Here is a 19,236-nt window from a genome sequence, read left to right as displayed (position 1 = left end):
TTTCCAGAAGATCTATTTTTAGACTGATGACTCATTTATCTGCAGGAATAAACTTGTTTTCTTTAATTGATTTCATAACTGCGCAGTAAAAAGTTCGAGAAGATCTATTTTTAGATTGATGACTCATCCATGTGAAGGAAAAAACTTGTTTTCTTTGTTTGATTTTATAACTGCGCAGTAGAAAGTTCGAGAAGATCTATTTTTAGACTGATGACTCATGCCTGTGCAGGAATAAACTCGTTTTCTTTGTTTGATTTTCAAACTGCGTAGTAGGTGACGTCATACTATTTGTTGCGCCATCTAGCGTTTTAGGTTATGTTGACACGTTATTCTAGGGGATTTCACTACTTTTTGTTTGGTGATGTTGGCACTTTTGGGGCGACATCTATTTTTTACGGCGTCATTTATGACGTCACAGGTTGTTCTGGAACTTTCTACTGCGCAGTTGATGAACCGTTTCCCACTTATAAAAGAGGCGCGTGAGACCATACTCCACAAAAAAGAAGTACGAGTCTCTGAATGAACTACGAATCTCTGCTCAAATATACTCTGACGTTTACTGTGTTAAAGTTTTTGTGAAGTTCTCTGTGAAGTTCTCTACGGTTTTTTTAAATCATTTTTTTTACAAAAAATTATAAACAATTTTTAGTTTAAGTGAAGTGCATAGATATTATTTTTAGTGCAACTGACACTTATTAGTTTTAATTTTTGTGCAACTGACACTTATTAGTTTTAATTTTTGTGCAACTGACACTTATTAGTTTTTAATTTTTTTGTGCAACTGACACTTATTAGTTTCCAATTTTTTGTGCAACAGACACTTATTAGTTTTCAATTTTTGTGCAACTGACACTCATTAATAGTTTTTAGTGCAAAAGACACATTTTTTTTCTGTGAACAATTGGTAAAAACATTATTTGAAAAATGGCGCGATTAGTTGATGCACTTCACGGTTTGGTGAATTCTGTTGCACAATCATCCAATGATTTACAGTTAGAGTCAGTGAATGAAGAATATTGTCAGAGGTGCTATCAGGTGTGTGTTGAGACAATTGATTATTTTAAGACTATTTTGGCAGATCCACAATCGAGTGTTCAAATTCAGAGAAGCGTTCAAGCAAGTACAGTGCTTTTGTGCTGGTATGGCGATCAATTTGCTCAACTCAGCGGCCTGGCTACAGGTGGTGATTTGAGAACACGTCATCGACTCATCAAGTGGCAAGATCTCGATAACGCTTTCTCGAACAACATTCAAACTGGATGTGTCACAAATCTTGCTCACACAGATTTGAGAGAATTCTTAAATGATTCTCGAGACTTGGTTTTTGAAAAAATCAAAGAAATGTTGGGTGATGTTGCTGGGGTGAAAATCAACGTCGAACTTGTATGTAAATTTAGAAATGAAAAAATTAATGATGTCGTTGATGAAACTAAATCTTTCAACACTACAAGTCGGGAAATTACACCCACAACATCTCTCGCTGATTGGTATGCTGACCATGTCAATGAGAACTTATTAAAAAAGGTTGAAGAGTTCAATCAAAAGGACTCGGGGTGGAGATTACTTGAGATCCACAGCTTGGTCATCACAATGTCCAGATATGTTTCTCTACAAGCTGGAGCATCAACTTTTGTTAGACTGCCCAAAGATATCCAGATGAAACGTGCTGTCTTAAACATCGAGAATCACGACGAGTACTGCTTCCTCTTGTGTGTTGTGGCAGCAACACACCAAGCTCACACTGGACATCCGAAGAGGACAACATCGTACTCTCATTACAGCAGCGTACTTCAGTATGAAGGTATTGATTTTCCAATTACCCCGAAAGATATTCCAAAATTTGAAACGTTAAATAATTTTTCAATCAATGTATACGGGATTGAGTCAGAATTTAACGGTTTCGGGGATGAAAAAAGTATCATTATACCATTGTATTTAAGTAAAAATTGTAAGTCTGATGTAATAAAAATTCATCTTTTAATGGTGCAGGCGAACGTAAATTTAAATATGTCTAATGAGAATGATTATAAAAATTATAAGCCTGTTTATCATTTTGCCTTAATTAAAAATCTATCGCGATTAGTAAAAAATCAAATTTCTAAGGCACATTGTAAATTATATTTCTGTGATCGATGTTTAAGTCACTTTAAAACAGAAACATCTATCAATAACCACAATGATGACTGTTTCAAATTAAATAAAGTCCGTATGAAATTTCCCACTAATGAAAGCAAAATATTAAAATTTAAAAACTATCGTAATAAAGACTCGGTACCGTTTGTTGTCTACGCAGAATTAGAGTGTACACTAGAGCCTCAGGGGGATAATGATATTCAAAATCACGTTCCACACAGCATTGCATTTTATCGTCACTGTAATTATGACAATAATTTGTCAAAATTTGAAATTATTCGTTCATCTGATTGCGTAAAGTGGTTTGTCATTAAACTTGAAAATTTCGCATTTGAAGTTGAGCAGTATTTAAAAAATCCTATACCTATGAAACCACTTGACAAGCAGCAACAAAAGAGTCATGATCGGTCAACTGTTTGTCATATTTGCGAAAAAACAATAGTCTCTGATAAAGAGAAGTGCTATGATCATTGCCATTTTACGGGTAACTATCGCGGACCTGCACACATCTCATGCAATTTAAATTACCCAAAATCTCATGTAATACCGGTAGTTTTTCACAATTTATCTGGGTATGATTTTCATTTGTTAATTAAATCATTAGCAACTGTTTTTGAAGGTAAAGTCACATTATTGCCAATTAATAAAGAGCGATATATCTCATTTACAAAATCTATTGATGATATATCTGTGTCTTTACGTTTTATAGATTCATTTAGATTCATGGCATCAAGTTTAGAAAAATTAGCATCCTATCTTGATGATGACAATAAACAAATCACAAAACTTCATTACCCAGATCCAGAAAAATTCCAATTAGTTACTCGCAAGGGTGTATTCCCGTATGAATACATTACAGACATTGATAAGCTTAATGACAAACAGTTGCCCGATCAAAACTAATTTTTTTCAAAATTATCTAATAATGGTATAACTGACGATAATTATGCATTTGCTCAACTTGTCTGGAATAAATTTAACATCAGTACATTAGGCGAGTAATCTGATCTATATCTTAAGACTGATGTACTACTCTTGGCCGATGTATTCGAAAATTTCAGACAAAATTGTTTAAATAATTATAACTTAGACCCGCTGCACTGTTACACAGCGCCTGAATTAGCTTTTGATGCAATGCTGAAGTACACTAATGTGGAACTGGAACTGTTGACTGACCCCGAAATGGTACTTTTCATTGAGAAAGGTATACGAGGTGGAGTGTCTTAGTGTACTAGTAGGTATGCGAAGGCCAACAATCGGTACATAGGTAATGAATTTGATGTTAACAAACCCGAGTCATACTTGATGTATTTTGACGTCAATAATTTGTATGGCGCGGCAATGAGTATGCCACTACCCAAAGGCTCATTTGAGTGGGTAGATGAACATGATTTAAATAATGTAAATAACTCTGTAAATGCCAATGACAATGTAGGATATATTGTAGAAGTAGACTTGCACTATCCTCAGGAGCTACATGAGCTACACAAAGATTTACCATTGTGCCCTGAGCACTTTTTACCACCGGGTAGCAAGTCTACTAAATTATGTACAACACTATATGATAAAAATAAATATATAATTCATTGTGAAAATTTAAAACAATGTTTAGGTTTAGGAATGCAGTTGAAAAAAATTCATCGCGTACTTAAATTTGAGCAATCTCCATGGCTAAAGAGATACATCGACAAGAATACAGACTGTAGGAAGGCTGCCCAAAATGAGTTTGAAAATAATTTCTTCCAACCCAGTCTTCGGTAAGACTATGGAGAATGTTAGGAAACACAAAGATGTTCAATTGGTTACAAGATGGTCTGGTCGATATGGTGCATCAGACCTTATTTGTAAACCTAACTTCCATAGTCTTACTATCTTTGACAAAAACATGGTTATAGTGGAAATGAAAACAACCCAGGTATATTTTGACAAACCTATTTACACTGGGTTTGCGATTTTAGATTTATCAAAAATATTTATCTATGATTTCCACTATAACTATGTCAAACAGAACTTCACAAACCAACAATCTAAGTTGATGTACACGGACACTGACAGTTTAATTTACCACTTTACAGTACCCGACATCTACGAAATCATGAAACGTGATATTTCAAAATTGGATACGTCGGACTACCCCCCTCAAAATTCGTACAATATGCCAATAGCAAACAAAAAGGTCTCAGGTCTGATGAAAGATGAGAATAATGGGAAAATTATGACTCATTTCACCGGACTTAGGGTCAAACTATATGCATACAAAAGTATAAATGATAGCAACACTAAAAAACGAGCAAAGAGGATCAAAGGTCCGACGTTGCGAACTATCACGTTTGATGATTTCGAGAGATGTCTTCACGATCATATTAACTTGACGAAAAAACAGTACTTAATTAAAAGTTCAAAACATGACGTGACGACAGTAGCACAGCACAAAATAGCCTTAAGCTGGACAGATGACAAACGACAACTTTTGGACAATTCAACCGACACATTGCCATGGGGATTTACATCAAATAATGATGATGATGATGATGATGATGATGATGATGATGATGATGATGATAAAGATGATGAAAATGTTATATCTATGAAAAAAAGAAAACTTTTGTAGAAAAAAATGAAAAATATTTTAAAAAATTAGTTTTTTAAGTATGTAAAAATTAGTTTTAAGGATATGTGTGTGTGTAAATAAAAATGAATAAAACATTTATATACAAATGAAAAAAATCGTTTTTTTATTTTATAGATATAAGTGTACTTTATAAGTTTATTTACAGATCAGATTTTTCAATCCAGCTGTTGTGGGAGCTATCGAAGCCGAGCCACTTTACGTACAATTTATTTCCACGGTTTTTTATAATTTTCTCCACTAGATATACATTTGGATATTTGACTTTGCTGAGTTCTTCTGCATAATATCCACCTTCAATTGGCTTATCCTGATAGTCTACAAGCTTATACGTTGTTGGATTTGTTTTCTGCACTGTATTAATTGTAAAAATTTCCGTTGTCCAGTTAGGTGTGTAACCTTTCTCAAACACATGTTTGTACTTGCTGTTTCGGACTTTGTCTCCGACTTTGAATTTATTTTTTCGTGCTTGTTGCTGAGCTTGAAGAGGTTTGTATATTCTTTCCAGCAGTTCTTTTTCATTAGCAGCAGTAACATCAGCAGGTTTCATTTTAATTGTCCAATGTTTGGTATTATTGTAAGTATCCAATAAGTCTTCTAGTATTTCAATCCGTTTATAGGTACCACGTGCAGAGAATTCACGCCACATTTTATTTTTAAGTGTCCTATTAAATCGTTCACATATGGACGCCTTCAAGTCGCTGAATGTCGAGTACATATTGATGTTTTTACGTTGCATGAGTTCTTGAAATTCTTTATTATAAAATTCTTTGCCTTGGTCAACGTGCAGATTTTTTGGAACACGACCTAGTTGAAATATAGATTTCATTGCACTGGTGACATCGCTGCCACTTTTACTCTTAATCGGTACAGCCCAAACATACTTTGAAAAAATATCTATAACAGTTAGCAGATATTTGTTTCCTTTGTTTACTGTTGCATAAGGAATCATTTTAACTAAGTCAGCTTGCCAAGTTTCATCAAGTGCTCGTATGTCAACATGACGACGTTGATAATTTCTGCGTGCTGGTCTGTGAACTCATACGCTATTACTGATTTCTTGTCCTCCATTGTTAACAAAAATTCTAGCTTCCAATTCTTTTATTCGCTGTGTATTTCTACTGATTAAGTCTTTTTGTAACTTTATACGTTTTATTTTAACTTTTAGTTCTTGATTTTCTTTTTTTAATAGCTTCACAGCAGAGTCGAGTGTTACCACTTGAGAGTGTAAATGTAAAATGTTCTCAGACTGATCATTCCTTATACTATCATACATTAAAGACAGCTCGTGATATACAAGATCACGTGTAAATTTTACAGTTGCTGTATCGCTATCTTCAGCAGGTTTGCTAACATGACACAGTCTCTTGCTCTCAACATCATACTGTCTGTCAACAGTTACTTGAAATCCTTGTCCAGGTGGACCTGGCGGTCCACTAATTACAACACCAGTTGGTAGTGAACGTCCAAATATATCGTTACTTATTTTTTGTTTTTTTCACTTCAACAGTCAGCAAATAAGTGGCATAGATTTGACACAGTAGATGCAAATAAATAATCCCCGCTTCTCGTAGCTCTTCGTTAATTGATATGATTTCATTGGTGTGACTTGGATTTCCAGCTGCTTGAGATGCCATAAGTAAACGCAGACGGTCAACTATTTCATTTGGATCATCCCAGTAGACATAATCCATACGTGATTTTTTCTTTTTCGCAATCATAAAATTTGGTAATCCTTTACCTCTTGATAAGTTTGCATTATTATCGAGAAAATCGACAATACAATTATTATACTTGATTGTCGAGTCTTCATAAAAACTACCATCTGGTTTATAATTTTTTCTATGAGTATTTGTCATTTTTATAATTTCGAGATATTTATTTTTATCATTCTGCGTGACTTTTGAATCATCCGGCGATTTTTTAAATAATAGTTCCAATAAACTAGAAGTAACAGAGTAATTTTTATTTTTTATTTTTTATTCTGATCTCATTATCGTCAAAAGTTATTTCAGAATCACCAATATAAAAATTATTAAAACGTCGACGAATACCATATCTCATATCATATCAATATCTTTACTTCTTCTGTACACTTTAGTTAAATATAATTTTATTTCACCGCTCACTGGCTTAGCGGGGGTACTCGATGCAGCAGGAAATACTTGTGTTTGTTCCAGAGTCCCACTTTTATCTTCAGAGATAATACTATCATAATTACTGGCATCATCAAATTCTATTTCATTATTCACCGTTGAATTATCATCTTTAAATTCTTTTTTGACTTCTTGCTTGATTTCTTGTTTGATTTTATGCTTAGACGACTCAACTAGACTCTGCAGAGGGGTAACAATAGGCTTAAACATTTCACCAATTGCCTTCTCAGCTGTGTCTTTACCCAACTTGAACATTCTTTGCTTTCGTCGGATAGCATCACTAGCCTGAGATATCTGATGTAAGACATCTCTCTGCTTTGAAAGCTCCTAGGTCTTCATGTTGATGGGTTAAAGTTCACTTAATCTCTGATGGCTATTTATCAAGTACAACTTAATTTATACTTATAAAACAGTCAAATCCTTTTCTATATCTTCCACTATTTAGCTCACTGTCTTTGTCAATTACTACAAAACCATATTTACCATCAACATCATTCCAACATGCTGAACACAAGTCTTTAAATAAATTGTATGACATGTCAGTATTTACATGATCATCATACACATGCTTCAAGTTCATTTCATCTTGACGAAAGAGAACTATAAAACATGCATTGTCGCGTATCAAATGCTTAGGAATACGTGTATAAGTCTGACAGAGATAATAACTGTCAACATCTTTATGTCGACCCATACAAAAGTATGCTCTGTTATGATCTTGTTCTTCACAAGCGACATCATCAAATATCATCAATGAGTTTGGTTTTGCATCTTCAGGTTTTAGAACTTCTTCGTGCTCGTTGAATGTAAAAAATGCAATACCTTCAATTGGTTTAAGTAGTGATTCTAAAAATTTATATTTCGGTTGGTTCAGAGATTTTGAGTAGAGATAAAGATTATCAAATCTTAAGCCATTGGGGTGTATGATGAGTGAGAGTAGAGCATTTGTTTTTCCGCAATTTGATGGACCACAAAATATAGCGTGTACACTGTTTAGCAATAAAGCGTCGTGTCTCTTAACTTTTTTCATTTCGGTACCTTGAACAATTGATCAAAATTTATTACTGGTAACTTGGCCGCTTGACTTTTAAACTCCATGTTGCCAGTTGGCGATCACAACAACAACTGACTCAGCGAGCTATAAGTACCAGGTTTTATATTTTTTCAAGTCAGTCATGATGCTGCTACTATGGAGAGCACATGTGTAAAGACCAGTGGTAAAGGTTTTATAAACAGTCTAATTTATAAGCTACCAGTCGAACTACACATACCTTGATACCAGTACTGTGGACCAGGTACAAAGCTAGCCAAAAGATTAGCTCGTGGAAATCCCGGAATTAATCCTCTGGACGTTGCGTGTAAAGAACACGATATCGCATACTCGTATAATCGCGAAAATTTGGCGGCACGTCACGAGGCTGATCAAATACTTGCTGAGAATGCGTGGCAACGTTATCAAGCAAAGAACGCTGGTATTGGTGAAAAAGCTGTTGCGTGGAGTGTAAATAAAATCATGAAGATGAAAAAATGATTCGGAATGGGTTTGAAGAGATCAGCTGGCAAGAAAAAAAGCCTAGTAAAGAGAAAGCCTACTAAGAAAAAAACTGGCAAGAGAAAGACTAGCAAGAGGAAGACTAGCAAGAAAAAGACTAGTGTAAAGAAACAAGTAGCACTAAGACAAGTTGACACAGCTGCCAAAAATTCCATGACTCCTGGAAGTGATCCAATTAAAACGGCGTTGAAAGGAGCTCGTCAGGCTGTTAAAAAATCTGGTGGGAAAAAAAATATTCGGCTGCCACGAATTCTACCGGTTCCATCCAAAGTTGGTAGTGTACTACCATTTTTAATACCACTTTTTGCCGGCCTGAGTGCAACAGGATCTTTGAATGGGGGTGCTGCTGGTATAGCGAAAGCTGTAAATGATGCAAGTGCTGCTAGAAAACGATTGAGAGAGAGCAAACGTCATAATTTGAAAATGGAGCAAATATCTATGGGTAAAGGTTTATACTTAAGACCTTACAGACGTGGTATGGGTTTATTTTTGAGACCATATCCAGTAGGTAGAGGATGCAAGTCAAAAAACAAGTAGAGCTACCACATCGACTACTTACAAACATTGACTTACTGAAATACGCTAAAGCTCTAAAAATTCCAAACTTTCGCGGTGTTTTTATGAGTAATGATTTACCTAAAACTGGTCCGAGAAAAAACGAATCAGCTATTATTAATCTTGATGATAAATTCGGACCTGGTACTCATTGGGTTGAATACAAAAAAAAACAATGATAAAGTTATTTATTTTGATAGTTTTGGTAATTTACAACCACCGCAAGATCTTATGGAGTATCTCGATGTTGGTAGCATGAAATATAATCACAGAAGATATCAGGATTTTGATACAATTATATGCGGACACTTATGTCGGAAATTTCTCACAGGACAACTATAAATTGATGTGACTTTGTGTAGAGCACATCAATCATGGCTGAGTCATTGACATTAACGTTAACGGGATCTACATCCGTGTTGGAGGCCAACTACTTCCCTCCAATTGAATTATCACCAAATAAAAATTATGTCCTGGGACTTATAGAGTTATTAACATTTAATTCAATACCTAATATTGATGATGGTGCTAATAAATTCTATGTCTCTTATCCTGTGGATAATATTGATATCGAAAAAATTGATACAAATGATAAAAATAATGTTGATGAGAAAAAAATAGTCAAGAAAAAAAGAGCTAAAAGAAATGTAGCAATAATTACAAAGTTTGATAATAATGTCTCAGTAACTGAATATAATACAATGAGTGAAAATATAGAAGCTGGAAAATATGAAACTGTTGAAGAAAGAGTCTTGACAATACCAACAGGGAGTTACGAAATCACTCACATTAAAAAATACATTCAAAAGAAATTACAAAGACTTAGCAGCAGCAACAAAGCCAATAATAATGAATTGAGAAGTGAAATTAAATGTGATCAATTTGTAAATTTTACACCCCAAGATTCTATTGGTACACTACTGGGATTTACAAACCGAAAGCTGACACCACATAAAACTCACTCATCAGATTTACCAGTGAAAATATTAAAACTCAATGCTCTGAGAGTTGAGTGCAACATTACATCAGGTGCTTACATAAATGAGCACAGAGTTCACACAATTCATGAATTTTTTCCAAGTGTACCACCAGGATATAAGATTGTTGAATTGCCATCTCACGTCATTTATCGTCCAATCGCCGTACAAGCAATACAAAATCTCAGACTGAGAATTGTCGATCAAGACGGAAAACTGGCTAATTTCAGAGGTGAGACGATAACCATAAGACTGCATATAAAGTCTATAAAATAATGGGTATCATGTATGAGACAAAAAGTGGTGCTGGATATAAAAAGATAGCAACATGGTCGAGCAACATCAGTCGCCGAGTACCTCACAAGGTGTTAACACATCAGAACGCTCAGTTTCTACAGAGCCTAGGACTAAAATTACGTGGAAAATTAAGAAAATAAAAATTTATTTTTGTTGATTGACGTGTACACGACCATGGCGGCGGTGGCAATCTTAAGTATTCAACGACAAATTATTTTTGATGCGTCAATTGCGCACTATGAAGCGCATGCTCATCTCCCGTATGCTTCATCAACACTCAACAACAGCGATGAAATAAGAATTGCCGTTCAACATCAAGATTTGTGTCTACTTCCACGTAAGAGTACACTACATATGTACGGAAAATTCACAAAGTCTGATGGTACAGCTGTAAGTGCAACTACTCACATGGTCAACATGTCAGTCTGTCATATGTTTGAAGAAATATGCTACGAGCTCAATGGTGTTGAGATTGATCGTAATAAAAATGTCGGTATCACAAGTCTCATGAAAGGATACACATCACTGTATCCTGCTCAACAAAATACACTCGAGAACTCAGGCTGGATTGTAGATGAAGCTGTAAACAAATTACACAATGACAATAGCTACTTTGATGTATCTATACCACTGAGTCTTTTGCTTGGATTTGCTGAAGATTACCACAAAGTTGTCATCAATGAAAAGCATGAATTAATCATAATAAGATCAAATGCTGATTTGAATGTCTACGTTGTGGCCACACCTGCTGCTGGAGTTCATACTGAAGCTGTTAAAATTACGCTGCAAAAAATCGAGTGGATTGTACCATATGTGACTATGGTTGATAAACAAAAAATTGAAGCTTTGAATTATATCACAAGTGATCCAGCTATCTCAATCAGTTTTCGTGCTTGGGAGCTGTACGAGTATCCTCTATTGCTAAATACTTCGAAGCACATTTGGGCAGTAAAAACTTCTACGCATCTTGAGAAATCACGTTTTGTGATACTTGGATTTCAAACAGCAAGAAAAAATGACGAAACTAAAAATTCCAGCGTATTTGATCATTGCAACATCAGAGATATAAAATTATTTTTAAACTCTCAGAGTTATCCTTATGTACTACATAAGGATAACATTTTGTTCAGCCAATTTTTTTAATTTTTCTCGTTCTTCGTTATGACAATCAAAATCATTGACGTTGTCGTCGTCCATTACATCCTCGAAGTCGATCTGCGCATCATGGAAACATACATCCGTACACACATGGGGTCTAAAAAAGAAGTTTAATTAATTAGTTATTATAATTAAACGGCTATAAAGCAGGTTATGAAAAAAAATGATTACTACATACCTTGACGAACGACTCATCGTGATTATTTATTTGCCATACGCTTTTCTAGTTTCACCAACTTTTCCGTAGTTTTTATTAATCTTCTGGACAAAATTCTCCTATCGTGGCAGCTTATACACGACGCTTCTAATCGAACACTGTGAATTATTTCCGTGTTTTTCGCGACTGCAATTATATCGTCAATAAATTTACCGATAGACTCAGGAGGAGGCACGTCGCTAAAAAACCCTTCAATGAGATCTTTAAAACTTTCTGCAAAAGGGTAATTATTACGAAAAAAAATATTTTCACTTTTAGTTAATTCAGCCGTAAATACACGGTCTGGCACGCAAACTGTTCACTGCAACTCTTCTCAGCGTAGACTGACTGGATGCGAGCTCTCGAGCTCAGCGCTCAGACCAGGATCCCCCACCCCAAACCATAAAACAAGTTCAAACTTGTCGAATGACGTCACAAACAAAGGAAAACGAGTTCAAGCCTGTTGGATGACGTCATAAACAAAGAAAAAACGAGTCTAGGCCTGGTAGATGGTACAATTTTCAAGAGAAGAGTGGAGAAGGGGGAGGGGGAACTGAACCAATAGATGGCGTGCACTTCGCAAGCTTCTCGCACGTACCCTTACACACCCCAATTTCAATATATAAAACTGGATGGGTGTGTAAATGTACTTTGTGATGACGCTCAAAGCTGATAGACTGGAAATCGTCAGCCTTGATCGCCATCACGAAGTCTTTCTTGTTTCGAAATTTCCCGCTCAGTACAGACTTTAAGCGACATCTAGTCGAAAACGAGCTCAATTTCACCGGCAGAGCTATATAATGAGCTCAAAATGGCCTCCATAAAGCTCAAACAGTGCCTGTCAAAGAGCTCAAGAATGATACACAGTGGGTAAAATAGAGCTTACCGACTGCTAATACAAGATTGCCTACTGCCAAATCAAAGTTTACCGATTGCCAATCTAAGGTCAGCCGATAAAACAGGCCTTACCGACCATCAGTATGTCAACCGACCGCCAACAGGTTACCCTCCGTCGGTAACTTAGCACGGACTAGAACCCACAATCTGTTTTATGGGGGGGGGGTTAAACTCCCCCAGCTCAACTACTATGATAGGTAATAAAAAATTATAAAATATAAAATAAATTTTCACTTTGCTTGGTCCAGGTTCTAAAAAATCTTGATCAGAAGCCTGAAAGTAAATATTGAAAATTAGTTAATCGAAAAATTCTTATACATTATAGGAATATTAATGAAAAAAAAAAATAAAATTTCATTTTACCGAAGTCGTTAAGCTTAAACGGTAGTCAGAGTTTTGATGCCATGTATTTTCTTTCTCAGCAGCGGTAATGATATCTTTAAAAAACTGTAAATCCAGGTTGGAAACTGATGAAGAATAAATAATAATTAATCAAATTATTTTTCTCAAGAATATGATATATATCGAAGATCTAAATTTATAAATTGATAAATGTATCAATACTTGTATCTATTGAGTTATTGGTCGATAATTTCGAGGCCCGTTCATTTTTTATAATGTTAGTAATCTTATGCGTGTAATCGAGACTTGGAATTTTTTCAGTTGATCTTGACGACACCTATTCTAATAAAATAACAAAAACGAGTGTAAAAAATTGAAATTGAAAGTTGACAACTCATAATGTGAACATTTACTTTTGATTAGGACCGTGTAAGCTTTAAAATGAAAATGAACTATTATTTTTTAAAATTATTACTTTTAATTATGATGTCAATTTTGTCGAGTAGTTGAAACAGCTGACTGCTAATTATATGAAATTAGAATTACAAAATGAAAGTAAACCAGTTAATATTCAGATAAACAATTATTCAAAATAAAAAAAAATATCGGAGTAACTAAAAAAATAAATAAAACAATATAATTATTATCAAATAAGAAAAAAAAATAAACGAAATAGCTACATAAAGTATTACATTTTATTTTAATATAAATTGTCACGGCTGATACGTTCTACTCGTATCCTTACAAGTCGTAAAAATGTAAAAGAATTTTTTTTTTATGTATATATATATATTTTTCTCTCTTGAGAAGAAAAAGTACATGGGAAAACTATTTTTCTCAAGAACTATGGCGACATAGTCAGAAACAGTGAGACACAGGCGGCAATACAAAACGATGCGTTCCGAATTGACCTTCAGTCCTGTTTTTTTTTATATATAATAATTAACAGAGTGAACATCAGTAGTGTAGATCGCATAACGTTCCACCCAATACGTGAGGATCAAAAAACCTTATGCACATAGACCTTTTTTTTATGACGCCGACTTACTGACGCCAGAAGTCGTACCGGACAAATATTCCTACTTGAGAGTTGTCAACGCTTTACAATTAAGTCGTATTGTACTAATGGACCACGCGTATTACATATTTCTCTTTCTGGAAATTTCATGATTTTTACTTAACGTACTTTTAAAATTTATGTATCCGTTCCCATTTAACTAATCTAAGCATAGAGCGGTAGTCTTCTTTGATTTTTCATCTTAAAATTATAGACCACCCAACTCATGCGCACCTGCATGTGATTCTTGGAAATTAGAGAAAGCTAATGGAAACATCCAAATTTATGGTTTCCTACACAAGCATGCTCAGCGACAGAGTGGCGCCAGCCTACTTAATAGTCAAAATCTTTTTCCCAGGGATCACACGTGTGCATGGGCCTAGAACTTTCAGGCGAGTCAGCGTCCTTTCATATGGGAAACTGGTTACCACCACTTTTCATATGTAAGGATCATATAAAAAGACCATGGAGTTTAGCTCATCAGTTCTTTTGGGAATCAAACTCTGAACCTTACTGAACTCCGGACACTTGACGGTGTTCGTGGCTAGAGGATTGATATCTCGATTGAGCATTCGGTTAACGGTAGCTGGGCGTACGAACCGGACCTCGATCGTCGTAAGCACTCGAATGATCGGTATATCATTTGCTACTAGTCGCAGAAGAATAATTGACGTGATATTAATTTCACCATTCGGTCAACGGTAGCTGGGCATACGAACCGGACCTTCATCGTTGTAAGTCGTGAACTAATATGAATCGGAAGCACTGGTAGCGTTGATTATCTTCATATTATTTTAACCCATCTAATATCATTCATTTTTTTTACTATTTTTATATTGAAATATACCACGAGAAACGTGAAAAATCAAAGATTATTTTACCGCGATAAATGCGAAGATTTTGATTAACATTTTGAAATATTTTTACCGCTAAAATACGCGAAGGTTTTGTAAATTTATATTTTATATAACCATGAAGACACGAAGAATCTGAATACAAACCATCACTGCAGTAAATTATAATCCAGTTAATGATGGTGTTTGAGCACTAGATTGATGATATTGAAATCATATTTTACAATCATTTATTTTATTTTATCGACTGGATTACTGTTTCGTACATTAATGGTAACTGTTTTTTTTCCCTCTGTGTACCTTTTATTGGCAAGAATGTGTGCATTACTCCAACATCATTGGTTTTATTGGTTATAAGTACTTCTGGAACTTTAATATTACTTTTATCATTTTCTTTTATATCCACTTGATGTTTTATAAATTTATCAAGTCCAGAAGCACTGGATGGCTGGTTATAATTATTAGAATCAATAATGAATCGAAGTTGTCGGTCTTTATTACTTTCAATATTATTCATATTGGCTTGACATTGTTGTGACATATTAGTCTTATAAGTGTTTGATTGCTGATCTTCATTTAACTCAGGGCTGGTCTGTAATGGAAGTGTTTGATAATGATTATCCTCATTAACACTCGGTTGATGTTGTAGAATATTATTTTTTGTGGAAGTGCTAGGTCGCTGGCTATCAATGTTTTTAATACAGGGTTCAATTAATGGTCTTCTTGATTAATATGATAAAATGATTAATATTTCAATTAAAACTGCATAAACTCAACTACAATTAAGTTAAAACATATGTCTTTCATCGTTATTATATGTTTCTAAATAAACGTATAAGAATTAAAATAAAGCTAAACATAACCTCATGAGAATATTAATTTTCAATTTTGCACTAGTTTTTAATTTGATATATTCATACTTACTACTTAGTTCGATAATTTTTACTTTATATTGTTTACTGATCTGAGTATTTGCGTCATTCCACAAAATTTTGACCACGCTGTCTTTCTTCCGCTGAGTCTTTGGCAGTTTAGATGTTTCCAATACATATCGTTCATGTGTACTAATAAACCATATTAGTGCATATGCAAATTCTTTAGTTTTATCTTTTTTGGGTGGCATTATTAATTTACTGTTTTATTAATAATTAATTAATATATCGCCATCAACCAATGAATATCACAAAAAACGCAACAAGAAATAGAAAATGGCCGCTGAACGAGTTATTTACTATCGTTAAATTCATCAAGATCGATTTCCGGTTTATATTTTGTTAAAATACAAAGAGAATTATACCATCGGTTGAGAATTTGCGGGAAATTTGAAAGCTTAACGATGTTTTGGTTTATCGACTAATAGTATAATACTTTAGAAAATTAAAATTTTTTACGGTTTATGCCACTCCAGTCTTAGTGGCGTTCCAGTCAAAATTTTACATATATATATATATATATATATATATATATATATATTGTGACGTTACATTGCCGAGGAGATGGAGTAGAAGGGGAGTAAGCGTGAGTCTGTGTGTTAGAAAGTGATAGAGTTAGTACGTGTGTTGAGTTGAGTGTAGGAAATAGTGAGTAGAGAGTATGGAGTACGTGTGCGGGGAAGTAAGTGTGTGGAGAGTACGAGTATGGGTACGTTATGTTGTCGGTGTTGGAGCGTCTGTGTGGTTGAGCGTGGATTTAACGAGGGATGTCTAGCCGTGTTGCGGATAGTGGCCAAAATACCGTGCCTCCCGACCAGTGATGACGACCAGGCCTAGGCCTAGCTCTCGGGGTTGACGTGGTGATCGCGGAGGAGCGACTGAGATGTCGCCGCCCCTGCGAGTTGGTACCCGGAGTTAGCTGGGGTACGTTTACGTTTATTTGGGAATGGCAGGCCTCGTTTGCGATGCTCGAGGAAGCCAAAGATTCGCTAACTCCGGATATCACGGGGAGTGACACTGCGGGAAGACCCGCGAGTCCACGGCTTGTATGTGGTGAGGGAAGAATAGATGGAGAAGCGTGAATGTGAGAGTGACTGGGAGTAGTAGAGAGTAGACATGATTGGAGTAGGGGATGAGAGCACGGGAGTGGAGAACTGACCATGGTGTCCGAGAGTTGGACTTTGGAGACGCTCGAGTATGAGTCGACCCAGTAGTCGAGTTTGGAGTCTTGTAGCGAGTGGTTGTGAGTCGGAGAGCCCCAAAGGTAGGCCTCGACCACACCCTTGGCTGATGTCGTTGGAGCTTGTGGCTCTATTTGTTGAGTTTTGGAGCCGTTTGCCGTGATTTTGCCGTCTTGAGTTACCGCATTATTTATTTTAATTTCATTATTATCTAGAATAGTGTTGAGTTTTGTGATTCGTCGTCCACGAGAGGTTCCCGATGTCATACCCAGGTATTTATTTGTCTGAGGGACCGAGAGTACTCGACCGCGAGCCGATTGGGCCCTTCGCGTCGCTCTCGCGTCCTCTTTACGATATTTTATGTAGTCTTCTTTACTTTATTTTGTTTAATTTAATTTTAATTACTCGGCTTCTTCCGCGTAAAAAGAACCGCGACCCTCTCTCCACAACCTAGCATACTGAGCGCACCAGGACCTGCCGCTACCACCGTTCATTTCTCTCATCTCCGAAGGATTTAGATAATAGATTTTAATTTACGTGTACGTTTAGACCGGTTGCCGATACCGGGGAAATAAAAGTCGGCTGGCGCCCGTCAGGATCTGGAGGAAATGAGAGGAGTGATCGGTGGGCGAAGTGTAACGTAGCCCGATTTGTGTATTTTGAGTTTGAATATCGAAGAAAATTTATTGAGTATAAGTTACGTGTAAATTTTCCATACGTTTAATCGAGTTATCTAAGTGGTAAGCTAAAAAGAATTACGTTAGAATATATATATAGATATATATATATATATATATATATATATATATATATATATATATATATTTATATATATATATATATATTAGGGTGGTCGTTAAAAATTATATTTTCTCAGGCGCCCCAAAAAAAGCTTTTTTTTGTAGTGAAGAGACTAGTTTACGTCCGCGCGCAAGTGCGCGCGTGTCGTTTTTCGTATATTTATTTTAATGTATATTTTCGGGACGTTTGCATATATTTCTTTTGCTTTCAACCAATCACGTTACGAACAGTTTGGTTTCACATATTTTTTATCTCTTTTATATAGCAGGGATACATGAGGAATTTGGTTTTTTCTTTTTAAGTAAAATAAACACGTGCCGTAGGACGATTAATGTTCATTTTTCGATATAATCGCGGTTTTTGTTAAATATCTAATGAAATACGCAGATTAAGGAAAAAAATCGTAAAAACTATTTTGTAGGAAATCAGATTCTTCACAAAAAAGGTCACGTTCATTGTTATTATAAAATATGTATTTACGAAGATACTTAAAAAAATCTTTTTTTAGATCTTATCGATTGAGCATTTAAAGAATTACGAATGTAGAAACTAAAAGAAAATTTAACTTTTAACGACCACCCAAATATTTATATATATATATATATATATATATATATATATATATATATATATATATATATATATATATATTTATATATATATATATAATATATAATATATATATATAATATAATATATATATATAATATAATATATAAATATATATATATATATATATATATATATATATATATATATAAATATTATTTATATATATATATATATATATATAATGATTTTTCATACATAATTACTAAAGAATTATGTATATTTTTATTGCATATAATTCTCTTGGTTTTACAGAAAATAATTTTTCTATTACAAAATCGATCAATAAATTTACACACGTCACTGTAAAATACGCAAACATTATTTACAATCTCTGAAAATTGTGTAAAATGTAAACATAAGTAATTGTATATTACATATAATTATGTGTAATTATGTTGTGCCTTTTTTCATATGTAATCATATAATTTCATGTAATTTTTTTTACCCAGAGTCGATATTATTTTTTTATCGTTTCCAATATATGTATGGAATGACATTGATCGAAATATTTCATAGCCAAAAAAAAAAAAAAAAAAAAATAAAAAATAATGTAGATCAATGATTTACTTGAATAAGCACGATATTTTTAACTTCCCGCTAAGAAAATCGACGATTTTCAAAAATTTCGGGAAGTTATTGTTTTCACCCCGATTTTCGAAAATCGAGTTTTCATCAGATGTCGACGTTTTGAGGTCCTAGGAAGCTATTCCGACTATTTTCAGAATGATGTCCGAGTGTGTGTATGTATGTATGTGTGTGTGTGTGTGTGTGTGTGTGTGTGTGTGTGTGTGTGTGTGTGTATGTGTATGTATGTATGTATGTAAACTCTTTGTAACTTTTGAACTAATGAATCGATTTGGATGGTTGAGGTGGCAATCGAAAGAGCTTGTTGGCCTTCAACTTTCCT

At 34.6% G+C, this 19,236-nt stretch overlaps 1 protein-coding gene across 1 annotated transcript; it reads left to right on the top strand.

Moving 5' to 3' along the window:
- The first annotated feature begins 10,473 nt into the window (after nt 1–10,473).
- Nucleotides 10,474–11,442, top strand: LOC106693976 (uncharacterized). Its single transcript, XM_014443668.2, has one exon. The coding sequence runs from the start codon at nt 10,474–10,476 to the stop codon at nt 11,440–11,442; it is 969 nt and encodes a 322-aa protein (XP_014299154.1).
- Nucleotides 11,443–19,236: the final 7,794 nt, after the last annotated feature.

The sequence above is a fragment of the Microplitis demolitor genome, chromosome 9 (assembly GCF_026212275.2).
Source record: "Microplitis demolitor isolate Queensland-Clemson2020A chromosome 9, iyMicDemo2.1a, whole genome shotgun sequence".
NCBI lineage: Eukaryota > Metazoa > Arthropoda > Insecta > Hymenoptera > Braconidae > Microplitis > Microplitis demolitor.
Note: the sequence above shows the minus strand (reverse complement) of the source record. Positions and strands in the feature narration are given on the sequence as shown.

Bases quoted from the DNA above. Each gene is read 5' to 3' on its own strand.
- LOC106693976 (XM_014443668.2), top strand. From the start codon at position 10,474: ATGGCGGCGGTGGCAATCTTAAGTATTCAACGACAAATTATTTTTGAT.